Source organism: Hemiscyllium ocellatum, chromosome 11, assembly GCF_020745735.1.
Source record: "Hemiscyllium ocellatum isolate sHemOce1 chromosome 11, sHemOce1.pat.X.cur, whole genome shotgun sequence".
NCBI lineage: Eukaryota > Metazoa > Chordata > Chondrichthyes > Orectolobiformes > Hemiscylliidae > Hemiscyllium > Hemiscyllium ocellatum.
In genome coordinates, this window is record NC_083411.1 from 23858374 (window position 1) to 23878323 (window position 19950).

At 40.6% G+C, this 19950-nt stretch overlaps 1 protein-coding gene across 1 annotated transcript in view; it reads right to left on the bottom strand.

Moving 5' to 3' along the window:
* Nucleotides 1–19950, bottom strand: part of abcb7 (ATP-binding cassette, sub-family B (MDR/TAP), member 7) — a 97143-nt gene that overhangs the window by 18087 nt on the left and 59106 nt on the right. Inside the window, exons 10-12 of the mRNA XM_060832468.1 lie at nt 17991–18148; nt 17598–17761; nt 10484–10613 (exon numbers count right to left, since the gene is read on the bottom strand). Coding sequence (XP_060688451.1) covers nt 10484–10613; nt 17598–17761; nt 17991–18148 — 452 coding nt within the window. The remainder of the gene's footprint in view (nt 1–10483; nt 10614–17597; nt 17762–17990; nt 18149–19950) is intronic.

Here is a 19950-nt window from a genome sequence, read left to right on the forward strand (position 1 = left end):
CTCAATTAAATAAAAGCCCTTGTTAGGATAGCCAAAATATCTGTATTTATATAATTCAAGAAGGGCTGCCATATTTTATGAAATAATTCGGTCTTTCGGTGCACCATACTTGTAAGGAAGTTAAGGGGAATACATTCCGTAATTAAACTGTGCCAATTTGAAAGTGCAGGGGGGCCCTCAGCCACCCAGTTCACCAAAATATTTTTCTTTGCACAGAAAGAGAGAATAGAAAATAGTCTCTTCCCGTGCATATCCAGGGAGGGTAAGTTCGAAAAGCCCAAAAGGAGAGATACAGGGTCCACTTTAATTTCCGTTCCTAAAATTTCTGTCAGGGTACTTGCTACTTTAGTCTAGTATCTACGGATCTTATGACAGGTCCATAGGCAATGTACAAGAGTGCCCACCTCTATTTTACATTTGGGACACATTGGCAAAATTTAAGGCAGGAGCATCGCCAATCGATCTGGTGCTATATGGGCCCTATGAAGTATCTTCAGCTGGGTAGCCTGAGTTCTCTTGCAGATGGCGATTCTTCTGGCGTTTTCCCAAATCTCATTCCACATTTCTATAGAGATTTCTAGTCCCAAATCCTGATCCCATGTTTTAAGATTGTCCATATCTCCCGACACTTCATCATGTAATAAATGATAAATAGTACTGACGGAAGATACCTCCATTAGTCGTAGCACTCTACATTCTCTATCTGGTTTATAAAGAGTATCTAATAACGTAGTCTTCTTCTGTATATAATCTCGAATTTGGAAGTATCGAAAGAGGTCTCCATTAGGTAATGTGAATTTCTGATGCAACTGTTCAAAAGACACCAGGACCCCATCTTTAAATAGGTCCCCTAGACATGAGATACCCCATGATCTCCAGAGTTTAAAATCTGTAAGCCCTGGTTGAAATCCCCATGCTCCCACTATCGGCGCATAGGGGATTGCTTTATGTGAGTTGCCCTCATTTTGCCGCATTATATTCCAAGCTTTAATTGGGTTTAGTATTATAGGGTTTTTACAGTGATCCGTCATGATTTTCCTCGTCTGAAAATAAAAGGTTAATAAGTGGGCATTTTACTTGAGAAGCCTCTATGTCCAGCCAGATTGATTGCAGATCAGACAAGACCCAATCAGCTATGTAACTTAATAGGGAAATTAACTGATATTTCTTAAAATTCGGGAAGTCCAATCCTCCCCTTGCCTGTGGAAGGTGTAGCTTCTTCAGCTTAATGAGGGGCCGTCTCTGATTCCAGATAAAGGAACCCAACCAGCCATATAATTTAAGTAGTGCCAGCCTCGGCAGCATCACCGGTAGCATCCTCATAGGGTATAGGAGATAGGGCAGGACATTCATTTTAATTAGTGCTATTCGACCCAGCCAGGAAATTGGAAGGTCTCCCCATTGCTGGAGGTCCTGCCTTATCCTTTCCAGTAAATGCACAAAGTTAGCCTTGTATAACTGACCTAATAGTGGGGTAATAAAAAGGCCTAAATATAAGAAACCCTCCAGGGACCACCGAAAGGGAAAATGGGATCCGTCCACTAAGTGGGGTATCATAACAAGGCCACCCATTGGCAGAGCCTCCGATCTTGAGAAATTAATTTTATAGCCTGAGAATGCGCTAAATGTATTAATAACTTGGATTAAGCGAGGTACGGACCTCAGAGGATTATTGAGGAATAGGAAAACATCATCTGCATAAAGGGTAATTTTATGTTCACCTGTACCAATCCTCGGGGCCGTTATATTAGGATCAGCCCGTATAGCTTCTGCTAGTGGTTCAATTATTAGCATAAATAATAATGGCGAGAGGGGACATCCCTGACGGCAGCCCCTACCCACACTGAAGCTATCTGAATCTAATCCATTGGTAACCACAACTGCTTTGGGATCATTTTCCAACGCCAAACGTTTCCAACGAGTAAAACAAATATGACTATTCAACCCTATCGAATGCCTTTTCCGTATCTAATGAGATTACTACTCCTGTATCTTTCCCTGATGGCAGGCTTGAATCATATTCAAAACCCTTCTAATATTATTGGATGATCTATGGCCCTTAATAAACCCCGTCTGATCCTCCTTTATAATATGTGGCAATACCTTTTCTAGTCTCAATGCTAACGTTTTAGAAAGGATCTTAAAATCTACATTTAGCCAGGATATTGGTCTGTATGACGCACAATCTTCTGGATCCTTTCCTTTTTTAAGGATAAGAGAGATATTTGCCTCTTTCAATGAAGGCGGGAGACAGCCCAGACTGTATGCGTAGCTATACATGTCCATAAGTGGACCAGCCAATATTCCTGTAAATTCTTTATAGAATTCAGCTCGAAAACCATCTGGGCCAGGTGCCTTACCGCCCTGAAGTTGCCTGATTTCATCAAGTATTTCTTGGACTGTTAGAGGAGCATTTAAGACCGATACCTGTTCCGGAGTTAGGTCCGGAAAGGTCAAATTTTTTAAAAAATGATTACATCCTCCTAGCCCTGTCTTCACAATCCTGCGATTTATATAAATCAGAATAAAATTTTCTAAAGATTGCATTAATCCTTTTATGATCATGAGTCAAAATACCCGTACTTCCCTTGACAGATGTGATAGTTTGAGGGGCCTTTTCTTCTTTGCAAGAAATGCTAAGTATCTATCCGGTTTGTCGCCAAATTCATATAACCTTTGTTTTGCAAATAATATTTCCCTCTTAGCCGTTTGGGTAAGCGTGGTGTTTAGAGCTATCCTAAGGGCCGTAATCCTTTGCAATTTGATAATAGAAGGTCGATCAGCATATGCTGTTTCAGCTGCTTTTAAGCGAGCTTCGAGCAGACGTCGTTGTTCTCCCTTTAATTTTTTCTGGGTCGCTGAGTAGGAGATGATCAAACCTCACGCGTCAGCTTTGATGGTCTCCCACATCATTGATGGGTTGCTAGCCATACCTAAATTAATTTCGAAACAAGTTTTAAATTCTTGAGAGAAACACTTTACAAATTTACTATCTTTCATCAGGAAGGGGTCCATATGCCAATGCCGAGGAGATGTCCCGTTGTTCCTCGCCTTGATTCCCATATATACAGCAGCGTGATCGGAAATTGCTATACTACCTATTTTATAGGATGATATGGAATTTTAAAAAAATCAAGGGGGCAAGAAACACATCAATTCTGGTATGACATTTATGTGGACTGGAGTAAAAAGAAAAATCTCTGCCCTGTGGATGGAGACATCTCCATACTAATCCTAATTCTTTGTTCAGATCCACCAATTGTCTAGATCTAGGAGATACTCCTGCAGTACTCTTGGGAATCCTATCTATTTCCGGATCCATAATACAATTAAAGTCTCCCCCTATAATTGTATGACAGGCACCAAGAACCAGTCTTGAGAAAGCTTCCGTTATAAATTTAAAAGGATGCGCCGGGGGGCAATACAAATTTAAAATCCCATATTCCTCTCTATTTATAAGGGCTTTAATCAGAATATATCGTCCAGATTCGTCTTTTATCTGCTTTAGGATTTTGAAAGGGAAATTCTTCCGAATAAGAATAACAACTCCCCTGCCTTTTGAGCTAAAAGAAAAAAAGGCCTGATCAAATCCACCCTGTCGTAACTTCAAGTGTTCTTTATCCAACAAGTGTCTCTCCTGTAGGAGAGTTAAATCAACTCTTTCTTTCTTGAGATTTGATAATATTTTCTTCCTTTTGACTGGCGAATTACTCCCCTTGACATTCCAGGTGCACCACTTAACCGAATGATCAACCGTAATCGAACAGGCAAATCCGAGACCCCTCGGGAGGGGAAACCCTATCCAGAACATCCCGAGCATAGAGCATATAAAATTCACAAAAATAAAGGCTCTCTAATACTCAACAGTATAATAAAATACTATTTCTAAATAATAAAAAAAACATTTAAATGGAGATTTTCCCCCTTGCTCCCAGGGGCTATCACTTCCATTCCAAAGGTCCATCGTATCCTCTCCCAACCAGAGCCCCACCCTTGACCCAGGTGCTCCTCAATAGGATGAGGAGAATTCAAATATACTACAGAGCTAGAGTAAACGGTGAGCACCCTACCCCCATCCCCCACCCACACCAACACCTGGATATATTTGGTAATGTTAATATCATGTATAAACATATATAACTATAAAATTACACCTCAACAAGTAATAATTAAATATAATAATACAAAATAACAAGGGAAAACAACCCTGCTCCTATTGTTAAGTAGAGAACAAATAAATAAATCCCTCTCCCCACCCCCAAGATAATATTAAACAGTAAGGTTAAAAAAAAGAAAGGGGGGGGGGTTGTAAGCCGGAGTGGGGCGAAAGCAAACCAACATCCATTATCTCTTACAATTTATCTAAGACAGTCCAAAAATTCCTTAGCCTTTTCCAGTGACCCGAAGTTATACACGGATCCTTCATGGTTAAAGCGTAGTGTTGCTGGGTAGCGTAAGGAGTACTGAATATTTAAGTCTCTTAAACACTTCTTCGCCTCATTGAAAGCCTTCCTCTTTCGGACCAGAGCTGGGGATAAGTCCTGGAATAACATGATCTTGGATCCTTTATAGATCATGGCTTGGGGATCTTTTCCAAGATTTCTAGAGGCTTCTAGAAGTATCTGCCTCTCCTTATAGCTCTGTAGTTGGAACATGACCGAGCGGGGGTGCTGGTTTGAGCCGGCCTGCGTATTGGAACCCGGTAGGCCCATTCTACTCTTACCTGGCCTGATCCAGCCTCTAGACTTAAAAGTTGTGGAAGCCACCGTTCGAGGAACGCTGTAAGCTGGTCTTCCTCTTCCCATTCGGGAAGGCCCAGCAAACGAATATTTTTTCGACGACCTCGATTGCGCTGTAGTTTCGGAGGCCGCGGCCTTTAGCTTCGCCCCTCCGACTCGGCACTTGATTCCCTTAATGTCTCGGTCGTGCTTTTGCAGCGCGGCTGAGAGTGAGTCCCATCGGCTTCGGGACTCTTCAATAAAGGCGTCGATCTTCGCATCCAGTTTGGAGATGATTTCCACGAGGCTCGCTACTGTAGGCAAGTCCCCCAGGGCGGCTGCGGATGCCTCTGCTGCAGCTGGAGAGGGTGGGGGGAGGGGTTCCTGCTTGCTGAAAAGTGCTGGCTCCCTTCCCTTTAGTCATTTCTACTGAAGATTAAATTGTTTAAATTTAATACTAAGCAACTAATTAAATTAAACAGCTATTTTAAATGATTTGGAGAGTGTGGTGGGGGTGAGTGACCCACTTTGCCCAAGTCTTGGGAGGAGCACTGTAGACTCAGACTTGCTGGGTCACCGCCATCTTGGATCCCCCGTAAAATGCGTCTTTATCAGGTTGTAAGATAAGATGCACTGAGTGGTAGGTCACATGATAGGTGCTAGGATCTCAATACATATAATGGATATCAATGCCTGAGACAGAAGTTACGGTTGGCAAATTTGTTGACAATACAAAGAAACGCACAAACTAAAGGTGTGAAGAGGACACAAGAGATTAACAAAAGATACTTAAGAGAGTTGGCAAGGATGAGACAAATAGAGTATGTGGATTTTGGATATAGGTTTGCTCCTGAACTTGAAGGTTCATTTCCAGACATTTTGTCACCCTACTAGCTAACATCTTCAGTGGGCCTCAGGCAAAGTACTGCTGAAAATTCCTGCTTTCTATTTATGTGTTTGGATTTCTTTGGTTTGGTGATGTAATTTCCTGAGAAGTTATTTTCAGCAGTACTTTGCCTGAGGCCCACTGAAGATGTTAGCTAGTTGGGTGACAAAACGTCTGGAAATGAACCTTCAAGCTCAGCAAGCAAACCTACATCCAAAACCTCAACCTAAGCTACAAATCTTCTCAAAACTTGCTAACAGTATGTGGGAAAAAGTGAAATTGTCCATTTTGTCAGGAAGAGTGAAAAATGAATATATTATCTAAATGGTGAGAGATTGCAGAGCTCTAAACTACAGAGGGATCTAAGTGTCCACGCGCATGAAGCATGAATGGTTAGTGTAAAAGGTACAGCAAATAACGAAGAGAGCTAATTGAATATTATTTAACACAACAGAAATTGAATATAAAATAGGAGCTTATGAATAGGCTGAGGCAGTTTTCTCTGGAGTGTCAGAGGCTGAGCGGTGATGTTTTAGAAGATCAGGAGGGGAGTGGATAGGGTAAATAGACAAGGTCTGTTCCCTCAGGTGAGGGAGTCCAGATCTAGAGGGCATAGGTTTAGGGTGAAAGGGGAAAGAGATGAGATACATCTGAGGGGCAACATTTTCATGCAAAAGGTGGTGCTCGTATGCAATGAGCTGCCAGAGGAAGTGATGGAGGCTGGTACAATTACATTTACAATGCACCTAGATGGATATTTGAATAGGAAGGGTTTAGAGCGATATGGACTAAGCACTGGCAAATGGGACAAGATTAATTTAGAATATCTGGTTGGCATGGATGAATTGGACCGAAGGGTCTATTTCTGTGCTGTACATATATGCAGGGCACTGATCAGACTGCATCTGAAGTACCGTGCGCATCGTTGGCCGTCTTATTTAAGGATGTAACTGAATAAATGTTTCAGAAAAGGCATACTAGACTAATGCCTGGAATGGGCAGGATATCATAGGAACTGTTGGACGGGCTAGGTTTCTATCCACTGGAGCTCAGAAGAGTAACAGACAACTTGATTGAAACATAAATCCAGAAGGATCTTGACAGATGGATGCAGATAGAATATTTCCTCTTTTCCGAGGATCTATAACAAGGGCCACATTTCTGCAAATCAGGGGTCACCCATTTAAAACAGACAGTAAGCTCTCAGGTGGTTGAGTCTTTGGATCTCTCCAACAAACAGTGGCAAAAGCATAGTCCTTGAATATTGTTAAGGCAGAGGTAGACATATTCTTGATAAACAAAAAAGAGTGAAAGGTTGTCACCAAAAGGTATGAATGTTGATATGGGGTCACAATCAGATTAGCCATGACCTTGCCGAATGGGAGACCATGCTTGAAGGGCTCCGCGTATATACGTTTATAGGCTTCCATGAAATTTCATGCCTGCAAGAACTGCTTGGAAACAGGAGAATTTAAGGTGAATTCTGGAGGGTTGTAGCATACCTGGAAAGGTGAAAATGGGTTGATAACACTAACTTCTAGCTATACATGCCAAGTGTTTAGTGCTTTTTTTTAAAAAAACAAACAATATTGTTTCTGACTGAAAACGTGTTGATGATGCAGTTCTTTCAAGTGATTACCAGTTGTTCGAATTTCTTTTTCAAGATTTGGAATTGTTACAAGTTCAATTAAAATGCATTGTATACATCAATTGTAGTTTAAGAGATGTGATTTATCTATACTTTTGGTATCATTTATTTTAAAGTTTGGATTGAACAAGTGGCATGTGGGTTTTGCCATGTCTTAAGAGTTTTAAGGTCAACTCAAGTATTTCTAACTATGTTCATTTTTTTCAAAAAAAGTATGCGTTCTTGAGATGCAATGTTTTCCGAATGTTTTTATGATCAAAATAAACAATTGTATATTAGGCTTTCAGTTTGAAAGGTCAGATTTTTTTCCCCTTTTGATTAGGGGAAAACATCATAGTTTGGAAATAGCTTTTAACTTTCAGTTTGGCAGGTTTTGCAGAATTATTGGCAGAAGCTGGATCTGGTAAAACAGTTACTCCAAAGGATATAATTTAGAACAGTTAAGACATAGATTACCTTGATGGAAGCAATTTAGTTGTAAGGTTCCAGACCATGAGTGTTTGGGAAGTTATTACAAGCTGAGAAAGTCTCAGCTCAGTTGTCTGAGAGCTGCTATCAGATTCTCATGAAAGTATTGAAGCCACAGTTAAACTTAGTGCCATAGATGTGAAAGAGAAGGGAATTACTGCTGGTAAGAGTAAATGTAAAATAACACTTTTGGGATTCACTTTTATCGTGTTATGAAATCCTTAAATGTGTTATAAATAAATAGTTCCGTTTATTCTACTTGGATTTTCATTTTTCGTGTATAATAAATGTCTATTTTCTTGTTAAAACTAAATCTGCCGTGTGAAGATTTGTTTCAGTGAAAGATCTGATCTAATCTATTAAGTCAGATTTCAGTTTGGGATCTGACTTGCCCAGTAATAACATCAGCTGGGAACAGAACAATTTTGTTATAGTGTGAAAGTATTTCAGGATTTAATTTTGTAAAAACAAAAACCTCGGGCCCAACTTATAATTATGTTTCCATCATTTGCTTAACATGTTGGACAAAAGCTGGTCCCAAAGAGTGTTTACGTAACTTGCAAGCAGTGGTGAGATATGATGATGCATTTAAGTGTCTTTGAGTAATTACTATAGGTCATTGTCACTAATTATAAACAATTGTAGTCTCTTCTGTGAAAATGCTTTCTCTCCTAAAGTGTGGTTCCAAAGATTGCAGCAACTGTTTAGTAAAATCATTGGACAAACAGTGATGAATTCTAGTACGATATTTGATCATAAGAAACCTCAACCTTATCCTTTCCAGTCAACACCAGGTGATGGTTAGAACTGGGAACCTAAACAGCTTTATTCCCTTTACACTCTAAAGACATTGGGTTAGACAAAGTCTTCAAAAGAATCAGAGATGGAAACTGGATCTTTCCAGCCCCATGTGGTCATGTATTTTTGGACAGACTAAATGGGTACATTCAATGTCACAGCACTGCATTCTAATCAGTTTATGACGAAATACAATAAGATTCAGTTTAAGAATTAAGGGTGGCACGATGGCTCAGTGGTTAGCACTGCTGCCTCATAGCACCAGCGTCCCAGGTTCGATTCCAGCCTCGGACTTTGCACATTCCGCGTGGGTTTTCTCCGAGTGCTCCAGTTTCCTCCCACGGTCCAAAGATGTGCAGGTTAGGTGAATTAGCCATGCTAAATTGCCCATAGAGTGAGGTGCATTAGTCAGAGGGAAATGGGTCTGGGTGGGTTACACTTCGGAGGGTCGGTGTGGACTGGTTGGGCCGAAGGGCCTGTTTCCACACCGTAGGGAATCTAATCTAATCTATATCTAGGGGTTATAGCTTAAAAATAAAGGAGTCACACATTGAAGACTGAAATGAGGAAGCCTTTTTCAACCCCCTCAGAGGGTTGAATGTCTTTGGACTTCCCTTTCCAAAAGGAAGTGGATGCAGAATCTTTAAATATTCTTAAGGCAGAGGTAGACAGATTCTTGATTCCTAAGGGAATGAAGGATTAAATTGATTTTATGCAGGAATGTAGAGTTGAAGGTAAAATCAGATCAGTCATGAGTTATTGAATAGTGGAACAGGTTTAAAGGGCTGAGTGGCCTATTCTTGATGCTTGTTCGTTTGTATCATAATGGGAAAGGTACATATGCACATTGTATATCTTTCAAGCTGATCTAAACACAAATATTAACTTGGAGCTGCACTGCACCTTCAACGTAAGAAAATATCCCAAGGTGCTTCAGAGGCTATAACAATGCTTCTCGAACATTTTCATGGTGTGATCTCTTTTCAACACCTTAGGCTTTGTGACACCCTGGACTGAAAATTTTGGGGCTAGAAGTTGTTGAGGCAAGGGTCAGGTTTACTTGTTAAATGAGTTGGGGAATTGGGAGAACAGAAGTGTGGGGACAAACAATGAAATGACAGGGTTTCTTTAAAAGTATACACCTATCGTAATTATTCTCCAGCTTTTCCCAGCAGAAATCAGGTTTCACTTAGCAGTCCATTAGGCCGCATAGTCAAAAATAGAATGCAAGCATTTGAAGGGTCCTTGCAGCTGTCAAAAAGTAATCGAAGTGTTAATTGTGGTCCCAAAAACTCCTCTCAGTACCCCACTGGGGAATTGAGACCCACAGTCCAGGAAGCTCTGGATGACACCATTTGAGAAATTAGCCAAAACTGGGTCATAGCCTGCCACCACTATCTGAACTCATCACAAAGAAAAGATGAAGCTTCTACACAGAGTCTGAAGAATTTAAACACTCCATCTAGTGGCCTGGCCAAGACTTCTAGTGCATTTTACATTTCTGAAGCATTGATCGTAAAGATTTGTTGCATACAGTTTACTTATTGTCAAACCCTCAGCAGATTAGCATGCAGGGCGAAATCCACAGGAACAATTCAACACAGTTAATATATTTATGCAGTTAAATTATTCTAAATCAGAAAAACAACAGCCTGCCATCTGTCATTGCAGTCAGTTTCAAGTTGGGCTTCCCCTTTCAGAATTTCAGTTTGCCCAAAGCAAGAATATTTCAGACTATTACTGTGCAACCAGAAGGATTTAACTATTTGGCTGGCAACTTTAAGAAAGCAATGCATCTTATGCAATTAACTCAAGTATGACAACTGTTGTGAATTATTAGTATGTCAGTTGGCATCCCTCCCTCCACCCACTGTTCACTGATATCAAATTTGCTGCTTAAACAAGACATTGAAAACATACCTACAAACTGAGACCTGAAAAACATTTGGACACAATCATCCTTACCTGTGGTACAACACCAATGGCCTTCCTCAAGCTTTCCAGACTAATGTCTTTAATATTCTGACCAGCCACGTAAATATTTCCAGCCTGAGGTTCGTAGAAGCGGAACAGCAACCTCACTATTGTGCTTTTCCTGTACCATACAAAACCAATTGCACAATTATTTAAAGGTGCTTGTCAAAAGATAAGTCAAATCTATTAATGGAATGATAAACTGGACCATTCCCAGTAAATATGAAAGTGTAATAAAGTATTGGATGAAATTAGAAAAAAATAAAGTCAAGACAGAAAGGGGGTGAATGAGATAATCAAACTTGGATTTCATCTCAACTCCACATTGGTTAAATCTAAACACCTATAAAGCAGGTGGGGATGGAAAGACTAAGAAATATATATCAAAGTTCATTAGTACTAATAATAACTGCATCAGACAATTGGAGACAGTTTGAAAAAATCCTGAGATTTGGGTGTCACTGGCTAGAACAATTTTTCCCCTATAGCCAAATGCCCTGGAGAAAACTGTAATACAGTCCTTGGAGTGCAGGGACACCCAAAGCACTATTAGGAAATGTGTTCCAAATTATGATTCAGTGACATTGGTCCAAGTCAGAACAATGTCCATTTTGGAACGAAGCTTGCAGGTACTAGTATTCTTAAGCAGCTGCAACCCTTATACTTCTAGGTCGTAGAGGATGTAGATTTGGAAGATGCGACTGAGGAAGCCTGGGTGAGTTATTGCAGGCATCTAGCAAATGGTACACACTGCTACCAATGTGCACTCGTATTGACCTGATTGGAGTCTTGGTTGAATGTTGTTGCAGCTGCACCAATCCAGTCAAGTGGATAGCATTTTATCACACTCTGCCATTCAAAATGATGTGGGAGCTGGTGGACCCCACTGTGGTTCAGAGTGACCACATCTGCAGCAAGTGGTGGTTGTTTCAGGGATCGGGGTTGATGAGCTAGATTATGAGCTTCAAACACTGACACAGCAGGGAGGGGGACAAGCTACCTAGACACAGAGTTTCAGGAGGGGTTACACCCATGAGATTAACTACATCAAATTTGGGCAGTGGCCATGTACAGGAGGTTGTGACTATGAGTGAGGCAGGCAGAGGGATCAGGGCGGCAGTGTTGAAAGAGGCTCAGCGCGGCAGTGTTGAAAGAGGCTCAGCACTTGAGCTTGACGAACAGGTTTGAGATTCTTTCTCCTTGTATGGATGAGTGTGGGGATTTAGGGAAGATGAGCAAACTGATCATAGCACCATAGTAAAGAGTGTCAGTTAGGGAGAGGTGAAAAGAGAAATGTAGTTGTAATTAGGTTAATATAGTAAGGGGAATTGACACCGATCTTTGCGACCAGGATAGAGTGTCCTAAGGGTTGTATTGCTTGCCTGGTGTTCTGTTTCAGGATTTCTCATCCAGGCTGTACAAGAACTTGGAATAGGAGGGTGACAATCCATTTGTTTTGGTCCACGTAGGTACCAATTAGATTAGATTCGCTACAGTGTGGAAACAGGCCCTTCGGCCCAAAATGTCCACACCATCCCTCCAAAGCGAAACCCACCCAAACCCATTCCCCTACCCTATATTTACCCCTGACTAACACACCTAATACTGTGGGCAATTTAGTATGGCCAATTCACCTGACGTGCACATCTTTAGATTGTGGGAGGAAACCCATGCAGACATGGGGAGAATGTGCAAATTCCACACCGACAGGTAGGAATCGAACCCAGGACCCTGGTGCTGTGAGGCAGCAGTGCTAACCACTGAGCCACCGTGCCACTATATTGACAGTAAAAGAAAAAAGGCTCTGCTGGTGGAAATATAAGCAGCTAGGGACTAAATTAAAAAGCAGAACCAAAAATGTAATAACCTCCAGATTAGTACCTGAGCCACAAGATAGATGGTCAACAAAATTAAAGGGACAAAAAAAAACTGCAGATGCAGAAATCCAAGATATGCAAGCAGGAGGCTGGAAGAACAGAGCAAGCCAGCAGCATCAGGAGGTAGAGAAGTCAATGTTTCACGTGTAACCCTTCTCCAGTTTGAGTGTGAGAACCTTGGGTCAGAAACAACTGTGTTTAACTTAAAGTGAGTTGCAATGAAATGAAAGGAAAGATATAGTTAGCTCAAGTCAACTGGATTAATAGATTAACAGGAATGACAGCAAGCAAGCAGTGGCAGACATTTAAAGAGGTAATTTATGATTCTGAGCAAAAATATATCCCACTAAGGAGGAAAGATTCTGAGGAGATATAAACCAACTATGGCTAAACAGGGAAATAAACTTGAGGCCATTCAGCGAAGGTTCACTAGGATGATCACTGGTACGAAGGTATGCCCAGTGCTGCTCCTAGAATGCTGTCCTGTACTCTTCATTGAATCAGGTTGATTACTCGCAGCTTGACAAGCAATAGGCTGGGGGAAATGCCAAGCCATAATAATGTGATTGAATACAATTCAATTTTCAGTTTAAAAATCACATGGCAGCAGATCCAACAGGTTTATGTGGAAATACAAGCTGCTCCTTCATCAGATAGTGTTGTAATTTTTACCTTTGTCCACCCAGTCCAACACCGGCACCTCGACTCAAGTTTCAGTTGTTAGATCGATTTCAAGTCTGGTCAATTTAACACGATAGTAGCGCCACATAACATAATGGGAGGAACACTCCAGGTGAAAGCAGAACTTGGTCTCCATGGTGTGCAGTGGTTACTCCTACCATTATTGTCATAGGTGGACACATCTGCAATAGCTAGATTGTGGAGGATGAAGTCAAGTAGATTTTTCTCCACTTGTTGGTTCTCATCAACTGCCACAGACCAAGATAGTAGCCATGCCTTTTCGGTCTCAACCAGTTCAGTCAGTAGATTAGATTAGATTAGATTCCCTACAGTGTGTAAACAGTCCCTTCGGCCCAACAAGTCCACACCGACCTTCCGAAGAGTAACCCACCCAGACTCATTTCCCTCCGACTAATGCACCTAGCATGGCCAATTCACCTGACCTGCACATCTTTGGACTAATGGTACTAAGCCATTCTTACTGACCGATGTTGATATCCCTCACCCAAAGTATATTTTGCAGAATAGGCTCAGTTTCAAAACATTTGAATAAGCCATCCGGAGAAGTAAAGACAAGTCAACTTAATAATGACGTCAGAAAACATTGTGGAATCTTTTCTAAAAGATACAAAAGACCACATGAATATTTTTTTAAAAATTGGATTCCAAAAGGAAAGATCATAGCTGACCAACAATACTGAATTCTTTTGAAGTAACAAAAAGGAGAAGACAAGGCTTGATCATATTCTTGGATTTTCAAAATATCTTCACAAAGGTACTTCTTAGTAGACATTTGGACTCAGGTCAGAGCATGCAGACTCTGGGAGCAGGTAAAAAAAGGGTTCAGGATTATGTGTAACTACATTGCCAAAAGTGAGAAAGTATTCCACATTCACCAATGTGAGTGATTTATAGAAAAACTCTGGACTTGGGAATTAGAAATGCAATTTCAAAATCTTCAGGTGATGCCAAATTTGGGGCCTATAATTAACACCGAGGAAAAATGCCACAAAATACAAGACATTAATAAACTTGTAGAGTGGATGTGTAAGGAGCAAATAAATTTCAATACAGTCAATTGTGAGGCAATGCTTTTTTGGCAGAAAGTCATGGCCTGTTTTGGATAATAAATGTCAAATGACAGAGGAGCAAAGGAATGTGGATTACACAAATTGATGAAAGTAGCAACACGGTTAATAATACCATTAAAACGAGCAAACAAAGCACTGGGTTTCATTCCTAGTGGAACAGAATTCCAAAAAACAAAGTTTCATTAAATTTTTATAGAACTTGGATTAATCCAAAATTGGGAGTTTTCAGCACAGTTTTGACTCCCTCTTATAAAACAACATAGATATGTACCCAAGAAGGTGCACAAAGGATTTATTTGAAACATACCAAGATGTAAGGATATTTCTATCAGGAAAAGTTAAACAGACTGGGATTCTTGCTGTAGAGAAAGATAGATGGGTGACCTAACAGAGGCCTTCAAGAATATGAAAGCGTGAGATATTGAGAATAAAGGCAAAGTACTTCAATTTATGGGAAATTTCTAATTGAGGGATAATTAATTAAAAATATCATGATAATAGCAACAGGTATAGAAGGTTCCTCTTCTGCTCAAAGAGTAGCTAGAATATGAAATTCATTACAGGGAGTAGCTGCAGTAAATGGCATTGACACATTCAAGGAAACTAGGTAAACACAAGAAGAAATGAATTGAGGAATACCAAATTTAGGGAATAAAAATAGATTGCTGGAATTCTGTGCAGGTCAAGCATGTGGAAAGAAGGAATAGACCAAGCATCTCAGGACTATGACTTTCATTAGAATTACTAAGAGTTCGATGAAGAATGGCAGGAGAAGGCTCATGAAACAGTTGGGTTGATTGGCCTGTTTTGATGCATTATTCTATTTTCTGCTTTGTGATAATGTTGTTATTTGAATTTTGAAGAAAAGCCATGCATATATAGCTGGAAAGAAATCTGCCATGGAAAACAGTTTTAATTCGTTCCTGGCATGTGGCCATCACTGCTGACATTTACTGCTCATCCCTAAATGCCTTGGAGGTGGTGGAGAGCAGTCTTCTCCAATTGCTGCAGTCCTTACAGTGTAGACACATTCATCTGCACCTGTGGCACAATATTACTTGCCATGAATGAACAGAAGCCTATTTTTTGTCCAGGTCTTGCTGCATATATACACTGACAGCTTCAATATCTAAGGTTTTGTGAATGGTGGTAAACATTGTGCAATCAGAAAACATCCTGAGAGATGGAGGGAAGGGAACTGTTGAAGGAGGATGGGCCCTAGATGGGTACTATCCTGACAAACACTTGCAGTGATGTGCTGGAGTTGAAATATTTGACCTCTAACACCCACAATTATCTTCCTTTATGTTATCTAACCAATGGAGAGTTTTCCTGGATTCCTGATGGCCCCAGTTTTGCTACAGTATTGTTGAGAATGGTACATTAACTGAACCTCCACCTTTTGTTAGTTGCATAGTTATCCACTACCATTCATGATTGGATGTGGCAGGAATGCAGGTTTTAGATCTGATCTGTTGATGAGAGATCATTTAGTCTTTCAATTGAATCATTCTAATGCAACAGGCATGTGTTGTTCATCAGTTATACCAGGTTGACACCTTACTTTTTCTGGATGCCTGGTGCAGCAGCTGGCATATCCTCCTGTGTTCTTCACTGAATTATGGTTAACCTTGTCGTTTTGATGGGAATGGTACATTAGGGAGATGTGCTGGATCCTGAGGTTACAAATTGTGATCAAATACAATTCTGCTGGTAACAGCCCACAGCACCTCGTGGATATCCAACAGAGTTGCGCGAACTATTCAAGGTCTGTTCAGGTTCGCACACTGGTAGTGCCACAGAACCTCCATTGTATTATATTCGAAATGTGAAGGCAGGTCTTGATCTCCACAAGGACTGAGCTGTGGTCACGTCTCCCCACAGAATTGTGGAGGTATGCATTTGCGACAAGAATGAGGTCAAGTTGATTTCTCCCTCTTGTTGGTTCCCCCTCCGTTTACCACAACAAAAGTCTAGCAACTCTCTTTTGGGATTCAGGTAGCTCAGTCGGGTGGTGGTGCTACCGAGCCATTCAATAATTGACGTTGAAGTCCCCATCTGTAATACGGAGCACTCTCGTACTTCCTCCAAATGGCACTTAAAGATTGCATTGATTTATCAGCTGAGGGGGGAAATGAGGGCAGTAATCAGCAGGTTCAACTTGATTACATTTGAGTGAATGTTGAGGATTCCCCAGGCAATTCTTTTCCACCTATAACCACTGTGCCACCATTTTGCTCCCCATAGTGAAACAGGGTACATCCATGGATGGTGATTGTTTGGGACAGAGTTATAGAATTATATCTTCTAGACAATGACTATGACAAGTGGCTTTTGCTTGACTAGTCTGTGGAATAGCTCTCCCAAATTTGGCATAAAAATTGACATGACGTAAAAACAGAGTTGGGTATGCTATTGTTGGTTCTTATGTAGATGACAGGTTGTTCAGCTGGTTTCATTGTTTTCCTTAGACTTTGCTGTGGTTTCATACAATTGAGTGTCATTTCAGAGGGCAGTTAAGAGTGAACCTGTAGGCCTCAAGTCACATGGAGGCCCACATCAAGTAAGGCTTGCAAATTTCTCTGTCATTAACCAGATGTCTCTATAACAACAATAATTTAATAATTGGCTACCTGATTGCAACTAGGTTAGATTTTCGTTCCAGATATTATGGAATTGAAATTATGCCATCTGCCATGGTTGGGTACAAATCCATGCACCCAGAACGTTAGCCTGGGGTTCTGGATTACTAGTCCAGTAACATTACCATTACATCATCACCTCCCCTTTAACTGTATTAGAGGTAAGGGGAGACAATATAGAAATTAACATATTGGGTGATGATGGGGCTTTGAAATTAATTTCTGAAAATAAAGAGATGATGCCAAGGTTCTGATCTAGTTTGGGGAAATAGCCAGGAAGCAGGTTAAGAGTCATTGGCAAGAGAACTAAATTCATTGTTGGAATCAGAAAGTAGCTTCGGGTCTCTCAATAATTTGAATTGTTCTTTCTTAATGATATGTAACTATCTTTTTTAATATTATAAAATGCATGTGTGTAAAATATATCTGGCCCCACATGCTACAGGATGTAATCCTCAATGTTTAATTAAAGGTTTACTGTTGATGATGAATAACAAAAACAAGAACATTTGGTTCCAAATGGCTCACTTTCAAATTAAGAGGAAAATAAAAGAACAAGATAAATAGCATTGGTTGAGATCAACTGAAAAGTTCCCCTATCCTTTTTTCAACCAATTATTGAATCAAAGACATTAGAGGACAGCAACTCTGAATTAAAAAGGGAAAACAGTTAGGGGTTCAATCCATAAGTGAAAGGTAACAAAAAGCATCTGACAGATAACTTAGCAAAATTTTGGAGTCAAATAAAGTGGAGGCAATATTTCAAATAATAAAGTTTGAATTGGCAAGATTACTAGTGTAAATAACTACCTACCCAGAACCACTCCCACCTACAATTGCCACTTTCTTCCCAGCAGGAACTTCAAATGATACTCCATCAAGGACCTTGTGACCATTGATATATTCAAAGCAAACATCTTCAAAAGTGATCGTAGATTTCTCAGGAGAAACCTGCAGTGCCGGTGCCTTTTCTACATCCTAAAAACCCAAAAAAACAAAATTAAGAATTAAGAGCAACATGTAAGGTTAAAACTAAAAGACACAAGATGACTTGCATCTAATTTCCCATTGGGACATCTTAAAAAACTGAAGGCGGGATCTCAAATTATTAAACATTTTCAAGTTATATTTTTTAAAATACAATGTAAAATGTGGAAGTTAGAGTCTTACATCAACACGCTGACTTTCAACAACTGTGTCACATTACCTTGATCTTTGCATCAACGCTTAGCAAGGTAAATAAAGTATTCATGTCTATTAGCGCCTGTCGTGTCTCTCGATATACCGTGCCCAAAAAATTTAAGGGAAGAGACAGCTGGAAAAGTAGGCCATTTACCATCACCAGGTCTCCAACTGTCAGTGTACCTACAAAAGAACGAGTATTACCATAAAGTTATATTTTGACATAAATTCAACTTGAAGTAGTATTAACAAAGACCGCAACAGGAGCTTATTACTACATAACAATATTCGCATTAACCAATAAAGGGCAGTGAATTTAATGAAGGAGAAGAGATACTTGCTGATGATTGCAAAAAAAAAAGCAGGGTCATTTTCAATTTCTCAGATACTGACAGTCTGCACCCATATGCAGCAAGACCTAAACATGCCTGGACTAATAAGTGGCATGTAATTTTTCCACTGTGCAGTGCAAGCCAACGACTGTCTCCTACAAGAGAGAAGCTAACTGGTTGGCATGGATGAGTTGGACCAAAGGGTCTGTTTTCAGACTGTACATTTCTATGACTATGACATCCAAAAGCATTACCATCACTGAATCCCTGCTATGAACATCCTAAGCTGATGGCTATTACCAATGACCTAGAGCTGAATTGGACCAATGATATAAACACTGTGGCTACAAGACCAGGTCATCAGCTGGGAATTCTGCACGGAGTAACACCTCACCAACCAAAGCCTGTGCACCATCTGCAAGCCATAAATCAGGTGATGATGGAATACTCTCAATTTGGCTGGATGAATGTGATTTCAAACACACTGGGTTTGACATTATCCAGGACAATGCAGCCTGCCTTACTGACCCCACTCCATCTATCAATTTAAAGATTCACTCCCTCCACCGGTGACACACAGCAGCAACAATGTGCACCATTTACATGATGCAGCAACTCACCAAATCTACTCTGACAACACTTTCCATTCACAGGCAAGCTAACCTCCTCAAGAAAAAGGACAGCAAACACATGGGAATTTCTCCACCTCCAAGTTCTTCAACAAGCCACATACCATCCTGACTTGGAACTATATCCTATTGCTGGATCAAAATGGTGGAGTGTCTTTACCAGCACTATGGGTATACTTACATCGCATGGACAGCAGCAGTTGAAGGTGGTAGCTCAATGACACCTTCCAAATGATCACAAATGGCAACAAACTCTAACCTTTTCAATGACATCCACAGCCGATGGAAGAATACAAAAAGCTGAATGTGAGCGTACATGGGGCATTGTCATTGGATTAGTAACCCAAGAAAGCCAGGCTAATTCTTCAATTAATTTGTGGGATGTGGGTGTTGCTGGCTGGCCAGAATTTATTGCCCCTTCCTAGTTGCCCTTGAGAAGGCGGTGGTGACTTATCGTCTTGAACTGTCCATTTGCGGTGGGTTGACTCACAATGCCATGAGGGTTGAAAGTTGAAGATTTTGACCCAGAAACAGTGAAGGAATGGCAATATATTCCCAGGTCAAGACAGTGAGTGGCGGGTGATGGTGCTCCCTTGTATCTCCTGCCCTTGTGCTTCTAGATGGAAGTGGTCATGGGTGTGGAAGGTGGTCTGAGGATCTTTGTGAATTGCTGCAATGCATCTTAAAGATAGTACATACTGCTACTACAGAGTGTTGGTGGTGGAGAGAATGGATATTTGTGGATGCTTGACATTGTAAAGTTATGATGAATATCCCCACATCTGACCTTATGAAGGAGGGATGGCCATAACTGAAGCAGCTGAAAATGATTAGGCTAAGGACACTGGGAATGTGGGTTTGAAACCCACCGTAGCAGATGAAGAAATCTGAATCAATGAAAATCTGGAGTGAATACCTACTCTAATGGCACCATGTAACTATTGTTGTAAAAGGCTATCCTGTTTACTCACATTCTTCAGGGAAGGAAATCGGTTGTTCTTACATTTGTCTTCCGTGCGAGTTA